Raw genomic sequence first — 24381 nt, forward strand, 5'->3', positions numbered from 1 at the left:
TGACATCTCATGTAGAAGAGAAGGAATTTAGCAAAAAGCTTCACGGTCAATGGTTCTGATTTCGTTACATATTCATTTTTCCTTTGCTTTACATCCGTGTGAGATTTCCGAGTGTTTAGAGTTGAAAAAATTGCGATGAAAACACAATTTTTATTGCCCATATGCCAACCACATTTTTTACATGCAAAATGATTAAAATGTTGCCTTGTTGCAAACCACTAAGAGCAGTGCGCAGAATGAACAGCTGGGCTGCAATGACGGAAATATATTTACAGTGTTTGGAGTTAAAATAAGTATTTCTAAATTACTTACACGAAAATAAGTTAGTACCAGTTGTTACTGCAAAGTTGTCCTAATTAACTTAGTGATTTAAGGCGTCGTTTTTATAGTTTGAAACCTACTTATATTCATTTTTCAGCAGAGAATTCGATGGAAATGTATTTGAATTCGTTTACTATATACTAGTCCTTGCGATTGTTAATGTCGTTTGGCCTAATTATATAATTTATTGGAAAACTTGGCTTTTTAAAAATTAATAATCAATCAGGCATCTATTTTTAAGCATAGTAAAATGTATAATATATACAAGATTTTTATTTTCACACGTCTCCTTACAGATCCATACCAGTAACAAATGATAGTTTGTAGCCCATAAAGCGGTTGATTTAGTGATAATGCGGGCAAGAATAGATGGATGTAGACTATTCCAAGAGCTTCTCAAAACTGGTTTTAACAAAATTTTACCGTACTGCCGTAAATATTTTAATAAGTACACGTAAAAATTCTGACACAATTATTTAAACAGTATTTGTTTGGTCCTACTAAGCAACAGACTCATGACACTTTGAAACCTCATCTTCCCTACTGCATAAATTACTATTACTTTCCGAAATCCGGAGTATACTTTTTAAAAATAAGTATTGCTTAATTTATACTAAGTGGTAATTACAAATTTGTTTATCATAAGGAATATATAAATTAAAATCAGTCCATAAATATGCGTAACGCACCAATTTATCACATAAAGCTCATGTAAAGCAAAATGTTATTAATTCTAAATTGGATGCCTGCAAAGCAAAACGGCAATATCAGTTACTGTTGCTGACGGCTCACTTGTAATTGTACTAATTAGATGAATATATATTATAAGCACAATACAAGTAAATTATAATAAGCCCTAAACTACTGTGATAAACGTAACGTAAGCGTTTGTTCAACATGTTTTCTTTTTGGAAACTGAGTTGTTAGCCATTAAAGACGCTAAAGCACGCCTAAGTATAGTCACATCGGCTGCTGAGAGAATACTTTCCCTATATAAACGCAGTAAATATTTTTCTGCGAATGCGTAAAAGTTCCGTTTACTCGATACTAGTCAATTAGAATATACATATGTATAGCCTTTAATCGGATTTTGTCAATCAATTGGTACATATCAGATTCTCCAATAAGTAAGCAATTGTAAGATTTTACGGTACCATCAAATTAAAAAAAAATGGCTGTTGCTTTTCTATTTCGCTTTTCTATATTTAGACGAGACTATTTTTGAAAAATGAACTTTAAGATTTTTGGACACTTGATCCTCATTTCTATGGGTAAGAAGATGAGCTACCTCTCCAAGAGGACGCGAGCCAGTCGCACAATTTTCTATCATTGTGAACGCTGCTTTAGGTGAGCAAAAGATATTTCATATAGAATATTTCCCTCTATTCAATATTTTTTTTCTTCTGAGCTGACGATGTAGTTCTGGAACCATATCCAGAAGAAGGTGGGCCAAAACAAGCACCATATTTGCAGTCAGCATTAAACACAGACGACAATAAATTGGACTGAAATGTCACCGGTAGCTAAAGAATGGCACGCCTTCGTTTGAGGCATCAGCCTCGGTGACTACTAAAGATTGAAGCCCATTAAGTACAAGCTTTGAAGTAGGATCGAAGATGGTAATGCCTTACGCTATTTACGAGCGAATCATATGCCAATCGATATCGTCTTTGAAATCGAAATCTTTGCTAATTCTGTTAATCCGTGTATCTTCCAACAGCTTCCAACTATAAGGTCAACTTTTTGGAAGAAAAAAAGTTCTAAAATCTTTGAAATACGCGTCGAAAAGTTTCAGTCATTTGAAAATTTTACATAGCATAATGTCAAACTTCAGTATTACTCTAGGCTCTAGTAGGCGAATAAGTAAGTAATCGATAGTTGAATGTGTGGGTGGATAGAAGGTAAGAGCCAATGAAGACTTCAATAAGTTGGCCTTATTACACTTATCACTCTAATTCATCTAAGATGCACATTTAGCGCGCCATTGTAACTATAGCAATAAACTATAGTTACAATGGCGCGCTTGTGCATATTTACAGGCCCTAATAGTTCATATCAATGCTCTTGTAAGTTTCCTGAATTAACAAGGTTCACTTATAAGTAATATATGTCAAGTCGTAAACAATTTTCTCCTTCGGCTAAAAGATCGTGAATTAATTTTATTTATTTATATAACGTAATAGAGAAGCGCATCTCGCGAAGTTACAGAATAACTTACATTTCTAGGGGGTTTGTGTTTATGGAGACAGATCGGTGTTCACAAGATAAACAATGTATTGAATTGTTGAAATGTACTGATTGTTTCTTAACCAAAATGAAAGCAAGTATTTTTTTTTATATAATCAAATAATATGATTAAACTCTTCGGCCGCCTTTTTTCATGATTCCGTTACTGTAAAACTTATAACGGTCTTTGCATTCCTCCATTGAAATCTAACTAACACCATTAAGGGAGTTCTGCAGAAAGAATAACGGACAACAAAACACATGACCTTTGATCAGGGTTTCGCCATAGATTGTTGAGCACATTGTTCTTCATTTGTTCTTATTTGTACATTAATGTTCTACGATATCCACTTTTCACTATATGTGACTAGGACTGAGTAGATCCGTTTCCGTCAGTTCGTGTGGCACCCAAACAGTAAGTTTATTGTTGGTGTATGTTCAATTCCTTAACGATGTCATAATCACTTACGAATCGACCTTGCTCATTTTCTACAGTAAATTGAGCAACTCTCTTCGAAGAGAAAGAATTTTTCACATCGAAATTTCTAGAATCGAAGAAACAAAAACGTTTCTTGATCTGTTTCTCCCGATAACGCATCTTAACCACAAACAGCAGAAAATTCATATGGCCTGAACCCCATTTGTACCTTTATAGCAATAGAATAATATTGTAAAATAGAAGATATGTTTTCAAAAATTTCATTCATGTTCAAGGTGCTCTATTTTAAATCTCCTTTCAACGAATTTTGCATATTTACTATTGCCAAACTATCCTAATATGGTACTAATGTTACATTATCAGCTTTCAAATGGTCCGTGACTTTAAAGTGATGTATTTAAAAAACGGGTTAATATATTTTCGATGACTTACTTGGACTAAATATTCAAAATACTTGTATTTTAAATTCCTTAGTGCAAAGGGGTTGTTGAAGAGCGCCGAAGGTAATGTTTGAACTGACTCTGTCACTGGAAAAATCAATCAGCGATGAAAAACAAAAACCTAACGAAATAGCTTGCCAAATCTCTTATGGCATGTTTTTAATGGTAGCAAATGCTATTTGATAGCAGGTCATTATCTTAGTAATAATACTATTAATAAGAGTTGTTTTGGCTGTAAGTTTCAGCAACCCTTGCGGCAGTATACCGTTCATGGCTTGTCGCTTACGTAATGATCTAACAGTCTAGCAGTTAGGTGGAAAAAACACAAAATTCATAATCGATTTAATAATTTTCAAAAAAATGGCAACTAAAAAAATCAATGCCTTTATTGTAACGTATTTGTATTGTATATTGTAATGTAAATAATGAAACCAGTTAGACATCATCTCTGCAGAAAGAAACGTACACATTCCAAAGAATGTCTGTGATTTTGTATATAGAAGATAATGCTTTGTAATAACTTATTGCTAACCTGGCTAAAGAAAAAACGTCTTTGCTTCGCCATAAATGTTTAATGGATTAATCGAATGCACTTTTATTAAGTAGAAATATATAAATTGTGTTTGACGTTTTCTCCTGCGCGGCGAGAAATCAGGTCTACATTCTATCACATCTAGAGGTTGTCATTAATTTGAGAATGGAGGGTTTGTGCTTCAACTAAGACACAGATCTACACCTTTCTTTCCGCATGCAAGACAGCGACAAAAAAATTCTGCTAATTCTTCTTATCTAGCTCTTTCTTATGTTATTGTGTCGTTTTAGGCCTACACATATTTGAAGCATTCTATTCGTGACCAGCAGAAAACCTGTTTATAAAGTAACGAGGAAAGCGTCGGGTCATAATTTGGGTGTTCTCATTCGAACTTTCGATTGGGTTTCTTCTTCCATAACAGGTGTCCTGGACTTCCTTCCAATGATGATATCCGAATGGCTATAAGGTGCCTCATGAGAGTCATGAGTTGGTCTAAGGGGGGCGAACAAAAATGGCGGAGCTCCTTGCGTTGAAGAATGGACCGAAGGAAGTGCTCCTGCTGCGTGATGATAATCGACCACGTGTCCATCTGAATCGTGCGGAAGAACTGGTACGAGGTCTGCTGGCGGGGGTTTAGACAATACAGCACCCCCAATTAACGGTGTGAGAAACGAAAATGGGCGATGGAAAAACCTTTGCGGTTTGACAATTTTGATCCCCAATTGTAGGCCGAACTGCTTTTGGATTTTTATGCCGAGAAGTTTAATCTGATCGTTAAAACAAAAGAGATTTAGGGTTAACGTTATATTTTGGGTAATACAGAACATTGTTACAAATATACGTGTTATCAAGAAAGCACAACCAAACTAACCTAGTTGAAGCTAGTTAATTTCTAACTTAAATATACCCCAGACATAAATTCGAAATGTAGATTTAATTTGAACAGGTATAGGTTCTTTACTACCCCTAGGCTTTTCTCCCGTATATATATATATATATATATATATATAGGAAAATTTCGCATACTAATCAGCTTCACATTCAACTATTTTACTGCAGTAGGAGCATACCTCAAAATGATCGTTCTATTGATTTAGTCCTCAGTACTAATATTTGATTTTATGCAGTTACAAAAGTTCAATAAATAGGAGTGCATGTTCTATCAAGCATTAATGAAACTCTAACATGCTTCCCTTACTCGCTTACATGAACTGAAGCTGTTTTTATTTTGCAAACAAATGGACCTTTACCTTACGTTACGATCCATTTTTGAAATATCATATAAAATTAAATATTATACATTATAATATTTTATAGATCCCATGAAACGTGCACATCAACTTTGTACTAACCTCCGGACTAAGGTCAATATTGATGTAAGGATTAGTGATAATGGCTGGTTTGCCTCCAGTGACCGGCACTGAGGAGATGTCTTCCTGTAGAAAAGGTTGGATGGGGTGTCGAATATTTCCTAACGTTATCGCTGGTAATTTACCAAAGGTTAGACTGCTGCTGAGGGCGTCTTTTGCTGGTTTGGCCGTACGAGGTCTTAGAGTCGTAGGCAAAGTAGTTGAGTCAGTGGTTTTAGTAGTCTTTATAGGTCCCGCTTCGTATACTAAACATTGAAAAATGTCAAAGTAAGAAGTACAAGATGTATATTTTCTTGCCAAACTACCTAAAATTTAAGTTAAAACTAACTTAGCGAGCTCATAACTACAAAAAAAAAGTCGTTTTACTAACATACATGCAACAAATAGTGTATTTGTGTGTTACGTACTGGCATGCATATATAAACTACTTCATATATAATTATGGCAGCAACGCAGTTAGACATATTACCGCGACCCAAGATATAGAACGGTTTTTGTGTCGAAGTTGGCTACAACTAAGAGAATTACATACTTAGTACATAATACATAATCTTATAAAGCTTAATACATAATCAAGTTTATTAGTTTTTTATGCTGTCAATGATGTTGAATTGTACATTTAGTTCTAACCTATTTCGAGAAGTGGAATTCGCACCATTTCTGATGAGACGCCGGCATTTTTACTTGACTTTGAAATCCTGTCAGATTTTTCGAGGGCATCAAGTAGATGAAGATATATGTAGTTCGAAATCAAACATGTACTAAATAAGATTGTTTTGAATGGAAACCGTTCGTACGTTAAGAATAGTCTATAAAATTTTTGTAAACGGAAAAAAAGGGATAACAATAAGTATCCTATATTTCGGCGAAAGTCACTTGTATGATCGAAATCCTCGTAAGCACAAATTTCAATTGAATGGAAAGACAACTGTAACACACGTACTTAAAACATAAAAATATGTTTAATTCTGCCTAAATAAAAGAATAAAGAGGTTACGTTACTCACAGCCGTTTTTTTTAATAGACCCTGGTAAAGGCCTATGACCCTGAATCTGAGGCCTGTGAAGTCCCGGCAACATGGGATCATACTCAGGAGGTGGCTTGTGGTTATTAGGTTGTCCATTATAAGACTCCATTCCATCGACGGGCTTAAGAAATGACTCATCCGAGTCCAAATGATCTCCATTCAAAGTTTCTGCATTTAAAATCGGTATGAGTGGCCTGCGTGTCGTCGTTGTCATAAGAAAAGAAGCTGATACCACAGAGTTGTCGGCAGAACGGTTATATAGTGGCGGCCGTATTTCAGACGAAACATTCTGCCAAGCAAACATTTCGCCTATTTAAACAATAAACTCTTCGACTTCCACTATGACGATTGCTACGATGGCTTTGAACTGATTACCGCTTGGCGGAATCCTCTAGTCGGACCAGGCCTTTATATTCAGGCAACGGTTTGTCTAACCTACTGAGATTGATTGTTTTTATAGTCATCATAGCTGCGATAGCACTGTATATATACCTATGTATGTGCTCTACACTCTGTAAAAATTCTGGGATACATTTCACAAATATTAACACAAAAAAAAATTGATCGTAAATTACGATACATCAGTTCTTACGTAGTTATCTATCTTTTACCGCACTTAGAACCAATTATATAGACTTTCAATACGGGACTTTAGGTATCATCTGGGTGTACTAATCGCAGTGATCCAGAATTTTTCACAAAAAGATATCCTATATGATATTGACGCTTTCTAATATCAAGACTTTGTAAAAAAACGGATGGGATAAACTAGATAAGCGACTGTATTACAATAGATTAACGTCGATCTAAAGGTTTTTATCACTGATTTATTTGTTGCAATATTTCTAATGTACCTTCCAGCGCCTGCATAGTTAGAAATTGTGCCATATTTATTCGATGTTCAACTTTTGATCTGTTTATACAAAACGCATAAATAGAGAATGATAACATTTGAGATTTTTTGATGCTAGCATACGGCGTTAACTTAAAAAGAGTCAATGAAATTAAATAGTGTACCTAATGAGTAACCTAACTTGGGAAAATTCCTTCATTTATTATTGGTGTCGTTAAAAACTGAAGAAAAGCAACATACACATCCACACACACACACACACACACACACACACACACACACACACACACACACACACACACACACACACACACAGAAACACACACACACACACACACACATCCATATATATATATAGGTTAAAACTTACGGTTCCTTTGGAATGCCCATGTTGCGTGTAAGAATGGCTCGAATATGGTCCCGATAATAATTCGTGATTTGCCGAACCATTTCCATAATAATAGTGAGTATTAAAGGAACTGTAAGGGTACTTTTTGATACCAGTATATATTGTAGCATACGAAGGAAGACCAGTCAGAAACGACTGCAGGCGGTGTAATAGCGTAGAATTCACTTCAGGGACGACCCAGTCAACGAAGGGTCGGCGTACGAACCGATTATAATACCCTGTAAAGGAACTGGATGTGCCGGCCCCGGAGGGCCAAGCCCAGCGGGGATTCTGCAAAGAAGATTCCCCACTGTTCCAAACGATCAAGCCGGATCCGAGGGTAACAGGAAATAATCAGTATATAGACTTAATGGAATTCACACTAGATAACAAAATAGCCACTTGAAATAATAGCGAATATACGCGTTCAACGATGTGAAAAGCAAACATAAGTTAGGGGTACATACAACAAAAGATCAGCGTTTTGTTAACAAGAAACATATTCGGCAAACAGCTTTGTAAATTCATTCAAACATTCAATCTATATATGCTCGAAATATCTCCAGCTGTTACAATATACAACTACGGACGTTACTCTTAATATATAAAAGTGCTGAGTTAAACATCACAATAAACAAATGACACGCGAAGGTAAAGATGAAGTTGTTTTCTTAATTTCTAATGTGTTATAATACAAAAGATATCAAATCGAGCCTTAGACATCTTGAATCTTCAAACACAGGCCGCGCACTATCTACAAGTCGCTGACGGAATTTAAATCAGCAACCCCTTGGTTTTGGAGCCAGAAGTTTAGCCGTACAGATTGTTCCCTACTCAGCCTCCTTCCCCTGACTCGACTTGGTCGAATCGGGAGAATAGGCGCTTAGCTTCACAGTGAGGCGTACCTTTGGCGACGGCCGATCGATGGTCGCGATGTAGCATCATAATACTCTATTAAGCGATAACTTGAACTTGATTGGGGCATCGTGCGACTATGTGGAATAAGGCGTATATCATTTGCACTAGCGTAATTGAGACTACTAACACTCATTACAGATAAAATGAAAACAAGCAAAGATAATCGCATTGCGCTCGATTGTACGTTGGAATACTCAGCCCATCCGTATGAGTTAAGGGACGCCGTCCTGACGTCGAGCGAATTTCACTAACGCACAATAGCACAAACACAAGGATATTATTATCTGACCAGTCCATTGAGACATACCGTGGAGAGCCCGCTTTTCTGTCGATTGGAGAGGGCAACAGGAATGTTGAAGGATGCAGGCATATTACGACCTTAAATGACTTCAGCTGTCCCACATGATTAAATGGATACATCCGCTGGTATCTACGTAGCGGCAGTAGGAATGACTATTTTCACCTGTGAAGAGTAAACATACGTTTTTCTCGCGGTTTCTCTACTTAAACGATCTCCATAGATTAGCTACCCAGTGTAACCCCATATAGCACGAAATGACGACAGAGAGCACATAATTAATAAGAGTCAATGGCAAAAAAGACCAATTGATATGCCTTCGTTTTCTTTTAAGTCTATATGCCTATTATTGAGAAGGTTTGATGTTTAACTAAAGTGCGTTAACAGCTATAAAACTGAGTAGCACAGTAAGTCTGTCAAGAGTTTAGAACGTCCTCTGGATGGCAAGGCCCGTCATACCAGGGCCCTTCAAAAGGCTCTAACATGAGGGGCCTAAGCACGTAGCCTAAATGAGGACTACTTCGCTCTACCAGAGGTTGCTGCGGTTTGAAAATATAGAATTCTATTTATGAACACGGGACGTAAATGAAGAAGGACCTGGTGGTTTCGGTGGTCTATGCTTTGCACACACTGCTATGCGTCCTTAAAGCTCTCAGGTCCTTAGAGTGAGCATTTGTGCAAATAAAACGAGCGATGCCTCGCAAGCAGGGTAAATGATCTGATGCCCTATCGTTAGTGGATCATGGTCGAATGTTGCCAATATCACCTAAAATGTGCTGAGACCTACGCTGAAGTAAGAAAAAAGCCTACTGATCTAAAGCGTATCAGCTAAGAAAATCACCTATAATTCTAAATGATTCAGTCGTTGCCTGATAAGCATTTAGGAAACTTAACAGTTCAGAGAGCATTCATCAGCTCAGGATAGTTGTCCTGATTAATGTAACGGTGCATGTTCGTCGCGACATCCTACTGGGGTATAACTAGTCGAATTGTCTTTTCTAGAGAAACGCGAACTGTTTTAGAAAATATGAATATTAGACACATAAAATATAGATGAACCATCACTATCAATTAACACTTTGATATAATTCAGTAATGCTTTTTCTTTAATTATATAAAATAGCAAGAAGACATTCCGTTTCAGCTTGTTCGTTGAATGGTTTCAATATCACACAGTACTTTTATAGTGGTTGACAGTGTGTCTCTCTATTAATATATATGATGGCATTTCATAATTAAACAGACATAACTGCAGTGTACTTTTGTGAGCTTACAGTGAATATGGTCTATCTTCAGTTAACGTTTTACATAATTACCGCTACTTCACCACCTTCACTGCTGTTAGCGTCTCGTAAGCAAGATGCCCTCCAGGCTCTTATGCATTCGAGAATCTCTTTTGCTTTTCGTCTAGCATATATCTATAGTTTACTGGTTAGTGAGTTTCATATCGGGCAAAGCTGCGGACAACAGGGTGAATAAGGCAATTTTGCCAACCCAGAAACCTGTTCAGACCTTCAGAACAACCCGCGGCCGTGGTAAGCAGACTTGTGTACTACATTTCCATTTTTGCTATATTATTATTATCCGGCATTTGTAACTCTTCGTTCTTTGAAGCTACGACCACTTTACTGGTTAAGTAATAGTAAGGCAAATCTCGTTCAATCCTATTCATTAAGATCTCAAAAATATTTCTTCTATTTACACCGTCAAAAACCCCTAAGATCGCTTTATTTTTCGTACAGCACATAGGATAGCTATTGTAAATCGCGTCATGCGATCCTTGGGGTCCTGTTTCAGGGGTTAAGTGCAATGAAAGTGCAGTGGCCACCTTTTTTTCGTTTCGAAAGAATAGCTTACCTATTTTTTTTCACATTGACTGTTAGTGGGCGGTGGTTAGATGATACCAGGAGGGTGTCCAAACATTCTTGACATATCTGCTGTTCCATGGTACCAGATACCGCCACTGCCCTGTCATTTAGTTCTCAAGAAGCGCACCTGGCTTCAGAGGAATTCAGAAGCGCCTTACGAAGTCGTTCCCTGACTTTCTGCTTCCATCGTTAGCGCTCTTCTACAAAATATTACCGTTGAGTCATTTCGCCAGACGAGTATTTCGAAACGATGCATTTGCCACTCGTTATATTGTTTAATTAGTTTGTTTCCCAACACGAAGACGCAAGTTAACTTGTCCTGTTAAAGGGCTTTAAGATGCCATATCAAAGGGGATCATGACCATCGGTAGTAAAAAAAATTCATATACTTGTTGTACAGCGGAAACGCTAATAATAGCTTTTATAGCAGGCCGACAAATATGGACAGGTCGGTTTGCTCAGGCTGCAGATTAGTTTGGTTATTATTTCTTTACCACCGTGCTATCAGAAGGGTGGATAACTGAAAAAAAAAGTGCTCCGTTGAATGATCTTATTATAAAACGGATAGCACGGTATATTCAATAGGTGAAGTGCTGAACACACGTCCAGCGGTTTGATGAACTTTAGAAGACTATATGCTATAATGAGAAATATACTATGCGTATACCTAATAACTGTCGTTTAGTTTTTCATCGTACGTGTTGGCAAACAGTTGATAGGACGATTTTTCATAATGGGTACGAGCAAGCTTATTGTTTTTAGATGATAGAGCGTAATTGTCGAAGTTAGTATAATGTCACGTGGCATTCAACTGTTTCGTTAAAAAAAAATTGTGGTGTATTTCCTACAGCCATTTCCTGGCGTACTCCAATGACTTATCTTCACCGTTTGCTTTACGTTGCATAAAATCGAATAGTGTTATTTTGGCGAAGCGCAAAAAAGCAGGAGTAATGCTAAAGCAAAGCTCGCGTACCCCGAAGAAGCACTACCGAGGATTCGTATTTTATGTAAAACGAACAAACTAGTTCTCGTATCCGTAAAGAACGCCTCTGACAAACCAATATCAGCAGCATGTGCCATCATCGGCATCAACAACGCGACCATTACGGTACATTGTGCTTGTATGTCTATTACGTGTCAGCACTAACGAGAGTACCTCATTTGTCTTGTAAATGCAAAAACATCCCAGTAACAGACCACAGTTGATTTATTGTTTCTAGACAATTTGAATGCTGTATACATCAACATTTATTTACATCGTTGTTGTCATCACAGGAACAGTTTGCATCGGGTGTACACGGATGCAATATTCGGTGAGTTTGACTATATCTACGAACATAGTCAACCGCTTGTCTAAATAACTTGTAGTTCTATAGTAGTATATAAATACGTTAGAAAAAAGAAACGTCAGACGAACGAAGAACAAAGAAACGAAGGCCAGATCGCTAAGCTTCATATAATAGCAAACTAAATGTCATTACACTCAATCAATGCAGTTACAACGTACTATAAATTATTATGCCGAAGATACGAATAACGCGGTGAAGAATCAGGGCCAAAGCTTGATTGCATTCGTGTCCTAAAATGCATCACATTTGTATTGTCTATGGGTGTTATGTGTGCGCGTCTGTTTCATTCAGCGTGTGATAAAATTCAAGCGGTAGTTCCAAATGCCAATGATTATTTAATCGGAAAGCTGCTCGAAAAGTGAGTCCACTTGAGCCAAAACGCGTTCTTTGCTACTACGCAGCCTATCGAAGGCATTAGGTACGAATACATGCAACACACTGACTGATCTGATCGGCCCGCACTTACATCTCCTTTGTACAAATACTGTTTTGCCAAACATAGCACCGTTTCATTCATTGTCAACTATAACTATAAATACAAATATATAAAGATTCGAAATTTCGTAAGTTCAATAAGCTTCGAAGCCTGTTTGTCTGTCCATGGTAAAAGGCTTAGCGACCGGCAGAGGGGCCTTTCCAATATTTAAGGTACGCGCAGTAATTTAATAGGGATCGTTTCGGATCGACTGGGGTGCATAGGAGAACCCTTTGAATTCGTTGTCCACCATCGAAGCTGACAATGAGACAGACCCATTCGATCGAGCTACGGATTGCGGGACTGGCTCTTTGGTAAACTCGGGGTCGATGTTGTTTAAATCAGCTTTACCACTCTGTAAAGTGGAAACAAAATCACGTACGATTTAGTAGGTTTCGGACCTCGATGTACAATATTAACATATTGTATCCACGCGTCGTTACGCAATGTTAACTAAGAATAACCGAGTTAATTAAGCAGCTTGATTAGGCGCTTTTTACTGCTAACGCTATGAGCCTCCACAGTCAGATATGGGAGTAACGCTTCTAGAATGAATGCAGGAATATTTTCGAAAAATCACTCAGAAACACGAGGTCGAGCTGACTTCACAACGATGACCAATGTTCTAAATAAGGCCTATTTAGACTATTCACAAATTTAATTTTTTTGATCACATCTTCATGAAACGCCTTTGCAATAATCTTAATTGAAAACGCTGCAGGCAGGCAGACGAAGGTTCAAAGGGTCAAACACATATTACGGTCACACACCATAGGGCCTATGTGGGTCTTATTATAGAATAAGTATTGCACTGACCACTGTAGGAATAAAAGGCGGTTTCAAACGACGTCTCTCAAGCTCAGTCCAGTTGATGTCATTGAAGAATGCATGCGCTTTCACTTCGTCACCGTCCTCCTTAGCGCCGAGTCGCTTCTTTTTGTCCTTTTCCAGGAGACCAGTCAAAAGGCTGCGCGCCGTTGACGACACATTGTGCTTGAAGGTGAGCGGTTGATGCAGTATGTTGTCATAAAGTTGCTTATTGTTTCGGCTATAGAAAGGAGGCTGCAGAAGACAAAGGCACAGCAGGAGGGACCGCAAAATATAATTTCTAATAAAAATTTCAGCAACAGACACATGTTTTCATTTTGTAAGCATATCATGTATTATAGAATTTGTTTCACACGCTTCTTCTTCGATTATAACATTAGCTTGAAACCGCTAAGTCGAAAAATCAGCTCTGCATAACTAACCAGTCCAGTGAGCATTTCGTAGATCACCGATCCAAGGCACCACCAGTCGACGGTCTTGTCGTACTGTTCCTTACGAATTACCTCCGGTGCCAAGTACTCTGGCGTTCCACAGAAAGTAGATGTCGTTTCCGATTCCTTAAGACCCTCTTTGCAAAGACCGAAATCTGTCAGGACAATATGACCCGTATTGTCCAGAAGAATATTTTCTGGCTTTAGATCTCTGAAAATTGTTAGAGATGTGTGAAAAGTTGACAAATATAATGAAAACTATGTCGCCTTTAGCTTTAGTAATAATTAGCATAGGTAATTCCTTACTGAGACGGGCGTGTTCCTGATGTACCTTTGCGTTTGCAGCAATTATACAGTTGCTCTATTCATCAAAAATGAACCTGAGCTAAGCTCAATTGACTAACCTGTATATGATGCCCTGTGAGTGTAAGTAGGCAAGGGCACAGGTTATCTCCGCTGCATAGAACTTGGCTCGAGGCTCGTTAAAGTTCCCACTCTTCTGCAGGTGAAAAAACAGTTCGCCACCATTGACAAAGTCAAGTACAAAATAGAGTTTGTCCGACGTCTGGAAAGAGTAATTGAGGCCAACCAAGAACGGGTGGTGCAAAACTTTTACCAGGATGTCCCGTTCCTGCATAATGTGCCTGCTTTCGTTGCGTCGAAGGATGTGTTTCTTGTTTAGAACTTTGACAGCATAGTGCTTTTCGGTGGTGCGATGTTTGGCCAACATCACTTTTCCGTATGACCCACGGCCGATTACCTTCATGAAGTCAAAGTCCTTTGGCTTCACACTAAAATTAAACATGAAGAGGACTATCAGTTCTGGCCTGATTCAGTTAGAGACAAATAACCCGGCATTCAATAGTATGCTTAATCAAACCAAGTAAAAGTATACAAATTCATCATTTATTCATGCATAATAATCTGTATCGATTGAACTTACTGTTGCTTCTCAGTCCTGCCCAGATTTACGACCTCGCCCGAAGAGGTGGGTGACTCGCGATCTTCCTCAGAAGAGGTGAACGACGATCCAGGCGCGGTATCGTTTAGTTTTTCCGATTGCCTGGAAGCATTGTTGTCCGGTCGGCTCTCGAGGAGACGTTCGTCAGTCAGTTCTGTCTGAAGAAATCCAGCCACATGTTTATCGCCGCGCAGAATCTCACATTCAAGGAGTGCGTTCAAGAACTGCTGTAGGCCTACAAATGAATTAATTGACAAAGTCAGACTTAGTGAAGTAGAATCAAACTCTGTCCGAATTCGGGGGGATTTGCGATTAAATTAAATGGTTGCATAATATTTGCTCTTAGCGATGTCTGTGAGTTGCCCCCTAAGGGCAATCATGCTTTAGTTTGGAATTGTTAGAGGTTATTATTAATTAAAAAAACACTGTTTCCTTGCCAGACTTTGCGGACTAAGACAAGCAGACCTTTCTTTCCTACTAAATTAGATAGTCGGAGTGTCGATTGGCAACCCGTAGCGGCGGTTACCGCTGGGTTTGGTCCCCTTATTCTCTCAAGAGCCTCGTAACTATGTGCAGTGATCCTGTACTAGCCATGACTCTGTGACGTTACTGTTATTTTGTATTTATACATTCCGTCTAGGTCGATGTCAATCCGAATACAACTCACCGACATTTAAGTAGTAAGCTATCGCAATACAAAGAAAAATATAAAACATCCTCGTATTTTTATACGTATAATATAATAATTGTATAATATCGTTGTTAGCAATTCTTGTAGATCGTAAATTTTGACAATACTTATATAGACTGCGTATTTATTCTGATCCGTGTTGTCCTGGCAGCCAACATAGTAGCTCTGTCGGGACAATTTTGGGCTAGCCACGCAACGATCACGAGTAACGTGTTTCTATTGTTAGTCATGTCGGCTATATATATATATATATATATATATATATATATATATATATATAACGATATTATCTGCTTAGTGATGGTATTTAGCAACGTGAACTCGGTTCCAATTGTTGGTTTTCGTTTTCTGGTTCTATCCGACACTGGAAGAACTGTCCCTACTTTAGAATTACACTACATACATTTGATGTAACACTAAATCCTTTAAGTGTGTCCGTGGATATAAATCTATGGCGGGTACAAAAAAACATCAACCCGAAGCACTTTAATCCTATTTCTTCAAGATATGCGGATCTAGAGATCGCCTTAAACAGATTGCATCGGGTTTAAGTCCACCGCGAAGATTTGAACGTTCATGCGTCTGTTCAACTCTTCAAAATCGATTCGTCTTACGTTCACTAACTGATGCCGGCTACGCAATAAATGTTCAATGTTAAAAGGTACCTTCCATTTCTAAATGAATAATTATTAAGAAAACACCAATGTGTCGTAGATTATCTCTTTTCTTCCAAGTGTACCAGTAAATAATATTTATTTGGATAAACTCTAAAGCGAAATTCATGTGCTAGATTGATGGAACCACATCTCTCCTAGTCTCCTAGGGAACATCGGCAGTTCTAGACGAAATTCTCCTGAAATTATGATTTTGAGGGAGAGAAGCTAATTAAATCAATATCGGGTGTCTGAAACAAAGCCTACCTTTAGATCGTTTCGATACAAATTCCTCCGAACGATTGTTGAAGAGTGTCTTGGAAGGTAGCTTTGGTACCAGGTCCTTCGGGTAAAGTTTTTTGAGTGTATCACTGAGTGCCATAAATTCCTGGAAGCGACGATGAACGTACCACGTTTGGCCATACGACTCAACAGCAATCCGATACATCTACAAGTTTTAACGAAAAAAAAAAAGCTATGAGCATATGTTAAGTCTTTCTAGGATCTGAGATGATTATCTCGTTGAAAGCGCACAACTCCAGTAATGTGAGCTATGCTAAGATTGCTTCGCCCGTTAATAGTTCTAACACTAATTGTCCTCGAGTACGCTTCTTGAGCACAATTTATAACGTAACGGCGCAATCCTACTCGAGTCGTTACCTACGCTTTCATTAATATAAAAGCGATTCATATCTTACTTGCTAATGTTCACCTTCACAACACAGATACTGCCCCATGGAACGCTCGAAGCGTCATGAGTTCCTCCGACAATGTAGCAGCTTACATTTACGGCGAGGTAGTACATACGATTCTATTTTCAGCATCTCGTACCGTTAGGACTTCTATAGGAGTACTTTGCCTAATGCCAGTTCACCTACACCGAAACTGCCTCTACAACATGTGGAACGTTTGCGGTTGTTACCCATATCAGGTAAGATCATTAACAGCAAAGGGCCAGCTCTGAGTCAACTACCTTATCACACAGTCTAATTCCTGCATAATCTTCAAACTGCGCCTGAACACTACCAGCGCTGCGAAAATCTCTGCTACTAGCGACCTCTACAATAACTTAGAGCAAGAATATGGGCGCAGCGCTGTTCTATGCTTGATCTAGATTTAGCATGACTACTTCGAGCGGTGTCAACAGGGTGCAAAGAGCATTTAACCGCAAAAATACCAAACACAAAACATCTCTCGATTGAATATATCGGCAGAGATCGAATAATATCTTTAATAAGCGTCTCTATCTGTGTTCGCTAGTTTTGTTCATAATATGTTAAAGTTTGATACAGGTTTTACATACAATGATTCTGTTTTCCACGAGATACGGCGTCTCTATGGTGCACTGCAATCGTCCGCCAGACGATGGTGCGGATGACGCAGGTTTGCAAAGAAAACCGCCATCTTCTAGAAGGGCCTCACCCCTCAATGGGACCATGCCCGTAGTTAGCGCTTGATTGAGACCTGGAACCAGTCAACAAATTATTTAAGAGATTAAATATTGACCTAGTTTTTAGTGTGTGAATCTGTTCTGTGACTAGTGTTTTTGTTCGTGAGCACACATAGCCGTTTATTTATGAACTTCTACGTTGATGTGATCGAGCAGCACATAGCCGTATCTGACTGGTTGATTTCTTGAGCCATTCGTTGGCTTTAAATCCAGTTGCTTATGCATTATTGTGCATCCAATCCTGATGAAAAGTGCTGCTCTGTCGATGTTCTTCGATCTTGGCCGTCTCTAAACAAAGAATAGTTCGTATCGACATAGCATGGCAACCATTTACCATTCGTTTACAATCAAAACTTCAATTAATGCGAAATCCGAAAATCGAAACTTGTCGATAAAAACGTTGTGCATACTTGCTATTTTTTTTTATTACCAGCCTCGGTCCTGTAAAACCACATGCCGGTCGTTAGAATTGAGATGCTGTACTCGGCACAAATTTACACAGTGGTGACCAACAGTAACGCAACGGTTTTTAACGGGATAAAAAATTGGGTTCCAACGTCAGGAATAAAATTCGCGCAAGAAAAGACGCAATCGGTTCTTTTTTAACTGATGCAGATGCTATTTCGTATATAAAGCGGCACGCATTAACGATGATGCTTCAGTGACAAGGTTCGTATCTGCAGACGGCATGGCGGAAGACGAGTAATTGCGTTTGCAAGCATCAAAGGGTTGACCAGGTGATCGATAGGACATAGCCATCATATATATTGTCTTCGCAGATTTGGCAGAAAGAACTACTATAGCACATTTGAATGCAGTAGCATTATAGAGGTTCACATAGGAATATCCCAATAATTTATTATTAGGACACTGTCAGGAAAAGTGGTCCCGAAAGAAGATTGCTCGAAGCAGTGCGGATGTTGATACTATTTCTCATCTCATACCATGACGACGTCGTGACAATCGCGATGATGAATTGAGAAGCCAGTGCCGACCCATCCGGGTACTACCAAAAACCAAACAGCAGTTGAACACCTCACTTCTTAATGGGTAATCACTCACTCACCTCACACTTTCAAAAGGCCCTGCTGTCTACAAGAAAAAAACAATAATAGCTTGAAAAAAAACAAACAACAGCTGAGCTTTGTAGATAATCTAGTGTAAATTTCCTAACGATTTAGACCGACTTCAGCCGTCTCGAAGGTTCCGTAAACACAGAATGATCACTTGATCGATTCATTCGCTCATCCATAATCACAAACAAGCTTTCACTTTTATATACGCCAGCAGATGTAGCACGTTACTGTGGACGTGTCTTTCCCGTCGTTTTTGTTCTAATTTTAATTTCAGATGGTTTAAAGCCGAAGTAACAGACAATACGCTCTTAGAAAAGCGTACATCTGTATATTAAAATCGAAGAGCCGCGCTCTATTTTAAGTCACCCAAATAATGACAACTGGAAGAACACGTGAGCCTGAGGTAGTTTCAGGCCATTCTAACTAGTATATTTCAGTTTCTTTAAAGCGCAGATATTCTGCGAGAGTTGACGAGTCTACTGCAAATAGGTTTCGATTTAGAAAATTCTATAGTTATCTAAGCATTTTTCCCGATGCTTGTCGAAGACACGAGAGAGCCAGAAGCCGAGACGGGATAGAATAGCGTATACATCCATCACATTATATGTGCTATATTTTGTGAATCTGTAATGGTCAGACCACTGTTTACTTTGGAGGGCCTAATAATAAGCGCGTTGTTGTGTGGTCGATTTTTATAGCGGTCCAAAATGCTTCTGCGACTAGATCTTTTTCACTAGAACAAACATCTTTAAGTTTTTTTCATTTTTCAACTAAACTCTCATTCAGATTTTCAACATCTCACTTCTATTATATAGCTTACAGTTACTCTTAGATAAGGAAGCGACAGGTGTCGCGCAGAGATGCCGCTCACTTTTACTGAAAACTCTATCCTATTACTACCTAGTTTCGTATGGCCTGGTCAGATAAGTCGTAGTGCGCTAATGAAACACCCTCATAAAATGTTCGTGACTCAGTTTCACACCCGTCTGGGGTCATACGATTGTGACGACGCCATAATAGCGATAATACCATTTCTGTGCCTATACATAGGTGTTATACAGATGACCCTCCTATTTCGACGACCTTTTTCAAAGTAAGTGTAAGTAAATAATAGACATCTCAGTACGACTTACTTTTTTGAAGTTTAAGCATGGATACGTTTTCTTCACTATTTTGCTGGTTGTAGTTGTCACCATTAGTAAATCGTTCAATTATTTAAAAACGTTATAATACGAACGCATTTGATTTATTCTATAGTAATAGTCACATATTATGTTAGAACTAGCTCGCACAAAGCACGTGAAGCCCTCCCAGGGCCGATTTTAATTTGACCAACGTAGCTAAGCGTTACAGAAAATAGCAGTTCGATACTGAACCACACTGTAAATAAAGCTAGCATAAATTTCACGATCTTTCTAATGGATAAGTAAGATCAAATCGAGCTGGACACGTACAATCTTCTAACACGGTTAAAAAGCTTTCCTGAAGAATATCCTTCTCTCCATGAAGCGTCAGAATTGCGCACAAGTGTTGGCTGGCGCCGAGCATCATCCTCTGTTCACGTATTCGGCGCTTTTATTCACTGAATAAATGAACATTTGTTTAGATCACAGCAGTAACAGTGGTGCTCTCTCACACGTCACCATAGAAACAACAGAGGGGCGCACACGCCACTGCGACGGAGATGCCCTCCTATCGCCTCTGGATGATGTTAGACTTGTAAGGAAAGTCTTTCATTGGACGACCAGGTTTTTACGGTTATTCGTTGCACTAAATAGATAGGATCCTGAGCACAACAACGACAGGCCAAGCCATCAATGGAGGGAAAGTGTGACAGAGGAGAGGAGCAAAAAACCTACACGGGCCTGACAGCTGCCCTATGAATGAAAATAGCTAACACTACCGTACGAACCAGCAAGGAGCATGAGGCATCTTAAGGTAAGATCGTAACGACAACGACAGGGCAACCATCGAAAAAGGTGGCCAAGATAAACGCGTTTACAGACAATTTCCTGTTGGATGACATTTGATTGTAAGCAGTCCTTCCGTCATCTAAGTTAGAGTACTAACTATTTCAAGTACTTCTGGAAGACCAGTTTGTATGTGGAAAGCCCGCTCTTATTGAGATTCTCCTGATTGCCCTAAAACGTGTTCACCACAAAGACGCCTATTGAGGATAAAGTGAAAATCATCCTCTATGTGTTTATGAAGAGATCGCACTATTCCTAAATGAGACCTTACTTAGACGCATTTAGGCACACGTAGCAATTATGTACACTCAATTCTAAAGTTTCATTTACGACTAGAGCGCTGCACCGGCTAGAATCACAAATACGGTTTTTATGCTTTAGATCTTATGCCAACCAATTACTCTAGCCGATACCATAGTACCCTCGAAACAGTTTAGCCATTCAATGAGGTTTATAATCTGTGAGAAATTTAGTTATTTAAAAGCTTCGAAATACGACGGTTAAAAAATGGTAATAATGAAATTTCTGTACTCACACGTCTGTCCATCCTGTTATTTATTCTAATTACACCGTTTAAGAGAATAGGCTATTTCTAAGACGCACTGATGAAACAAACGGTACACCCTATTAACACATGTTTGTCCTTGAAGGACACTTTTCTATGCGGCGGATTTTCCCTGTATTCGTTATTATTGAATGGTCTGCTTTAAACGGCTTTCTAGTGACAATAGCAAGTGCAGTAACAGTATAGTGGTGCAATAACGTTGCTGAACTCGGCTGGACACAAATATTGCGTAGGTCTATCGGCGCCTAAACTGATGGTCCTTGCGAGCCGCCGTAACTACGAGGAATCTCTAGCAACGAGTAACCCTTTGACTGTGCCAGCAAAGTAAGCCACGTTTATCCAGTAGTGAAAGGGCTAACACGCAAGATCTAACGGAGCGTTGTAGCTCTCACAGGGTTCACAGGCTTGAAAATGACCCCGACTACAGAAATGGTCACGATCGCTGTTACTACAGTGATTGCTAGAATGGCTAGTTTTTATCATTGTCGTTAACCGTAGATTAAAAATTGGCCACAAGGCCTCAATGAGACCCTTCGGGGAGTATCTTTCACGTAAAGTCATTTAAATTGAAATCAGATATAAGCGTTAACTGCAATGTTCCTATAGGGGAATTGTATTGAAAACTTAGAAGAAGGCCAAGCTACGAACATACGACAAAAGCGGATTTCTCTTAGCGGTTTTGCTTTCTACGGATACGTTGGGCCATGTCCGCAATTGAAATTTATGTGCTACAAGTATTCAATTGGTAGAAAATCTTCTTCCTGTCTCTTTATTCCGTTTTTGTTCTTTTATCAATTGTGTATATAGTTCAGTTCCCACAATGCGAACTTCACAGTGAAGATTTGCTGATTAGAAAAATAACTTGAGGTTCATGTCTACAGTAACTGGAGTATCCAATAAATGGATCGAAGAATCACCGGTACACCTTTGCGTGTCTGGGTACGTGGAGGTAGGCGGGGATGGATTAAATATGAAAGGTTGTGGGCGATCAAGAAATCTGAGCACGTTTGTTCCTAGGCGCAAAGGTGGCAGTAAAACCACAATAGCACCCACAATTGCTGCTGAAATGGATACGAGGGCATTCCGTGCATACGAACGACGACAAACCACGACATTCAGCGATGTCATAATGGTGACGAGCGGTGTCGATCTACGATGATCAACCGACAATTGTTATATCTTGTCCCTGAAGGTCGCCACAAGCCTCGTCGTCTGAAACGGATATACTCGCAGAGGCCGTACGTGTTGGCGACAAATGCTATGCACTTGTTTAATGTAACCGCTCGCGATCGCTATGAGCCGATGCTGTCGTACTCAGCAATATAAGCAAAATAGCTGTGACGATTACTCTTTAAGCGACAACACTAGAAAGCGGCCCGAGCTGGTCGTCAAATACGCCTGCGCTCTCAGAAACGGTGAATCTCGACATCGTTTTTTGCCCTGTAGATCAATCCATCTGTCCTCCATTCATCCATATACATGCGACTTAACCTACGACGACGATGATGCAGAGAGATACTAAGTAATCTTTTATTGACCTGTCGATAACAAATATATAGAGTATTGCGCTCGATATCGTTTCATCCGCTTCTGCCTAGATCAATAGAACACTCGTTGAATGAGCATTAATAATGAATTGTAAATCTCTTCGTTGAACCATGTTGTCTAGGAACAAGGTCTGCACTCTGATCGATTACTCGGGAATACCAAACTGGACTGTAGTTAGGGTCAGTTACGTGAGTCATGGGTTATTAATGCGATTGATATGACTGGTCTTCATTAAATGTTGGAGCTAGATCCTTGCTGGTAAACACCTGCCAAATGTGTTTAAAATAGGCATGATGGACACGATATAAGTAACTAGTGTCATGTGCATGTACACAGAGATATAAGCACAAACATATAGGTAAAAGAAAGCAAAATGTTGGGAATATGAATCTTGGCAGGTTACACTCCATCTATCGAATGGTAATGGATTAAAGTGTATTGGAAAAGAGTAGAGGATATCTCCTCATGGATTTTTGTCTCGGTTCGGATGGTGACGACACATGTTTTCTATCGAGCTTGTGCTCAGATACCACTTTAGGTTGCAGGGGCCAGTTACGGCAAACAGTGTCGAATGAGAGAAAAATCTGACTACACCTACGCCCTGTTCACAGTCACCTTTAAATATATGTATATATGATGCATCACATAATCAGTAACGGTGTCTTAACTAAAGCCTTTGGCGACGGCGGCTTATTCGGAAATAAAATGAGAAGGCAATCAAGCTGGAAAGCTGTCCTGAGTGTGGGCGGGCAACACTTCATGCCGTCGTAACGCTATTATCCAACCTGCAAGTTTGACCGCGCCAAGTCCGTTTTGCCGACCGAACGTAGCGGAAAAATCTCCGAAGCAGTGTGGATACTGCCAAGATAATTAATCGGTCAGATAATAGTGGCCTTAATCAGTCATTTTTTATACATGCTGCATATTTTCCGTCTTTTTATTGCTTGCCTGTGTACTATTTTTAGCTGAGAACTCAAGCTGAACGTATATGGAAGACATTATGGTAGGGGTTACAAACGAAGCTGAACGTCATTGGTACATCATCAGGTGAAAAGCAAACATGTAAACAGAATAGATACAGAAAACGTTTCTCCTTGGCACAAATCGCCTTTGCCAATAAAAGAAGAAATGCATAATGGTTTAAAGCTAACTGGGAAATTTAATGGTGATACTCATGGTACTGGCGTCTGTCAGCGATGACTCGCCTTTCACGCTATAGCTACAATTCGTACCAAGACATTATCTACTGAGAGGATGGCTTAAACAAAGGAGCTTCAATTAACCTGAATTAAATCAATATTACTCTGTTCCGACAGCGGAAACACATTTTTTTTTTAAGCATATTATTGTAGTAGTAAATAGTACTGAAAAATTACGTCAGACGGTGTCAAAGCTATAGTGACACTCTCTGTGTATGTGCTAGATAAATTAGAGGTATTATAATAAAGACGTTAATATTCTATCACGCTATCATATATGCGTATAATAAATAATTACAAGAAGTATTCTTACGATGCGATATATTATTATTAGAGCGACAAAAATAATACCAATAACTGAGGTTACGGCAGACTTTTTTTTCTATTGAGTTTATGAACCGTCGAAACAAAAAAAAACGACAGGGTTGGATAGAGACGCTTTCAGACCATTTGTTTGTTACACGAATCCACATCGCAGCATACGGCGTCCGTGTCTGTTAACAGG

At 39.0% G+C, this 24381-nt stretch overlaps 2 protein-coding genes and 2 long non-coding RNA genes across 14 annotated transcripts in view; 2 read left to right on the forward strand and 2 right to left on the reverse strand.

Moving 5' to 3' along the window:
- Positions 1-58: 58 nt before the first annotated feature.
- LOC147757762 (uncharacterized) lies at positions 59-6329 on the forward strand. Its single transcript, XR_015320614.1, has 2 exons — positions 59-322; positions 4380-6329. It is a non-coding gene; the product is annotated as an uncharacterized LOC147757762 (long non-coding RNA).
- On the reverse strand, positions 3761-11678 carry LOC111245410 (uncharacterized). 4 transcript variants are annotated; one of them, XM_022793746.2, is made up of 5 exons: positions 8502-11678; positions 7579-7906; positions 6335-6644; positions 5311-5573; positions 3761-4725 (listed from the first exon to the last, which is right to left on the reverse strand). In XM_022793746.2, the coding sequence occupies exons 1-5, from the start codon at positions 8681-8683 to the stop codon at positions 4324-4326; spliced, it is 1485 nt and encodes a 494-aa protein (XP_022649481.2). In that variant the 5' UTR covers positions 8684-11678; the 3' UTR covers positions 3761-4323. The 4 variants fall into 4 exon arrangements, with proteins under 4 accessions (XP_022649481.2, XP_086835666.1, XP_086835667.1 ...); XM_086979540.1 differs by lacking the exon at positions 7579-7906 and having other exon boundaries at positions 6335-6580; positions 8502-9300; XM_086979541.1 differs by lacking the exon at positions 7579-7906 and having other exon boundaries at positions 8502-9129.
- Positions 11679-11869: 191 nt separating this feature from the next.
- Positions 11870-24381, reverse strand: part of LOC111245413 (serine/threonine-protein kinase Sgk2-like) — a 28956-nt gene continuing 16444 nt past the window's right edge. For 2 of the 8 annotated variants that reach the window (XM_022793759.2, XM_022793756.2), the window contains exons 2-8: positions 17372-17532; positions 16336-16516; positions 14707-14959; positions 14168-14554; positions 13755-13974; positions 13321-13566; positions 11870-12859 (exon numbers count right to left, since the gene is read on the reverse strand). In XM_022793759.2, coding sequence (XP_022649494.1) covers positions 12692-12859; positions 13321-13566; positions 13755-13974; positions 14168-14554; positions 14707-14959; positions 16336-16516; positions 17372-17532 — 1616 coding nt within the window. In that variant the 3' untranslated portion in view covers positions 11870-12691. Of the gene's footprint in view, positions 12860-13320; positions 13567-13754; positions 13975-14167; positions 14555-14706; positions 14960-16335; positions 16517-16766; positions 16920-17371; positions 17533-18462; positions 18741-19727; positions 20028-20048; positions 20358-21099; positions 21336-24381 lie in introns of those variants that run through there. The other 6 variants (XM_086979538.1, XM_022793754.2, XM_022793758.2 and 3 more) reach the window with 6 other exon arrangements.
- LOC147757763 (uncharacterized) lies at positions 11878-16086 on the forward strand. The gene is made up of 2 exons (XR_015320613.1): positions 11878-11993; positions 14720-16086. It is a non-coding gene; the product is annotated as an uncharacterized LOC147757763 (long non-coding RNA).

This window comes from Varroa destructor, unplaced genomic scaffold (assembly GCF_002443255.2).
Source record: "Varroa destructor unplaced genomic scaffold, Vdes_3.0 BEIS01000002.1, whole genome shotgun sequence".
In the NCBI taxonomy this organism is placed as follows: domain Eukaryota; kingdom Metazoa; phylum Arthropoda; class Arachnida; order Mesostigmata; family Varroidae; genus Varroa; species Varroa destructor.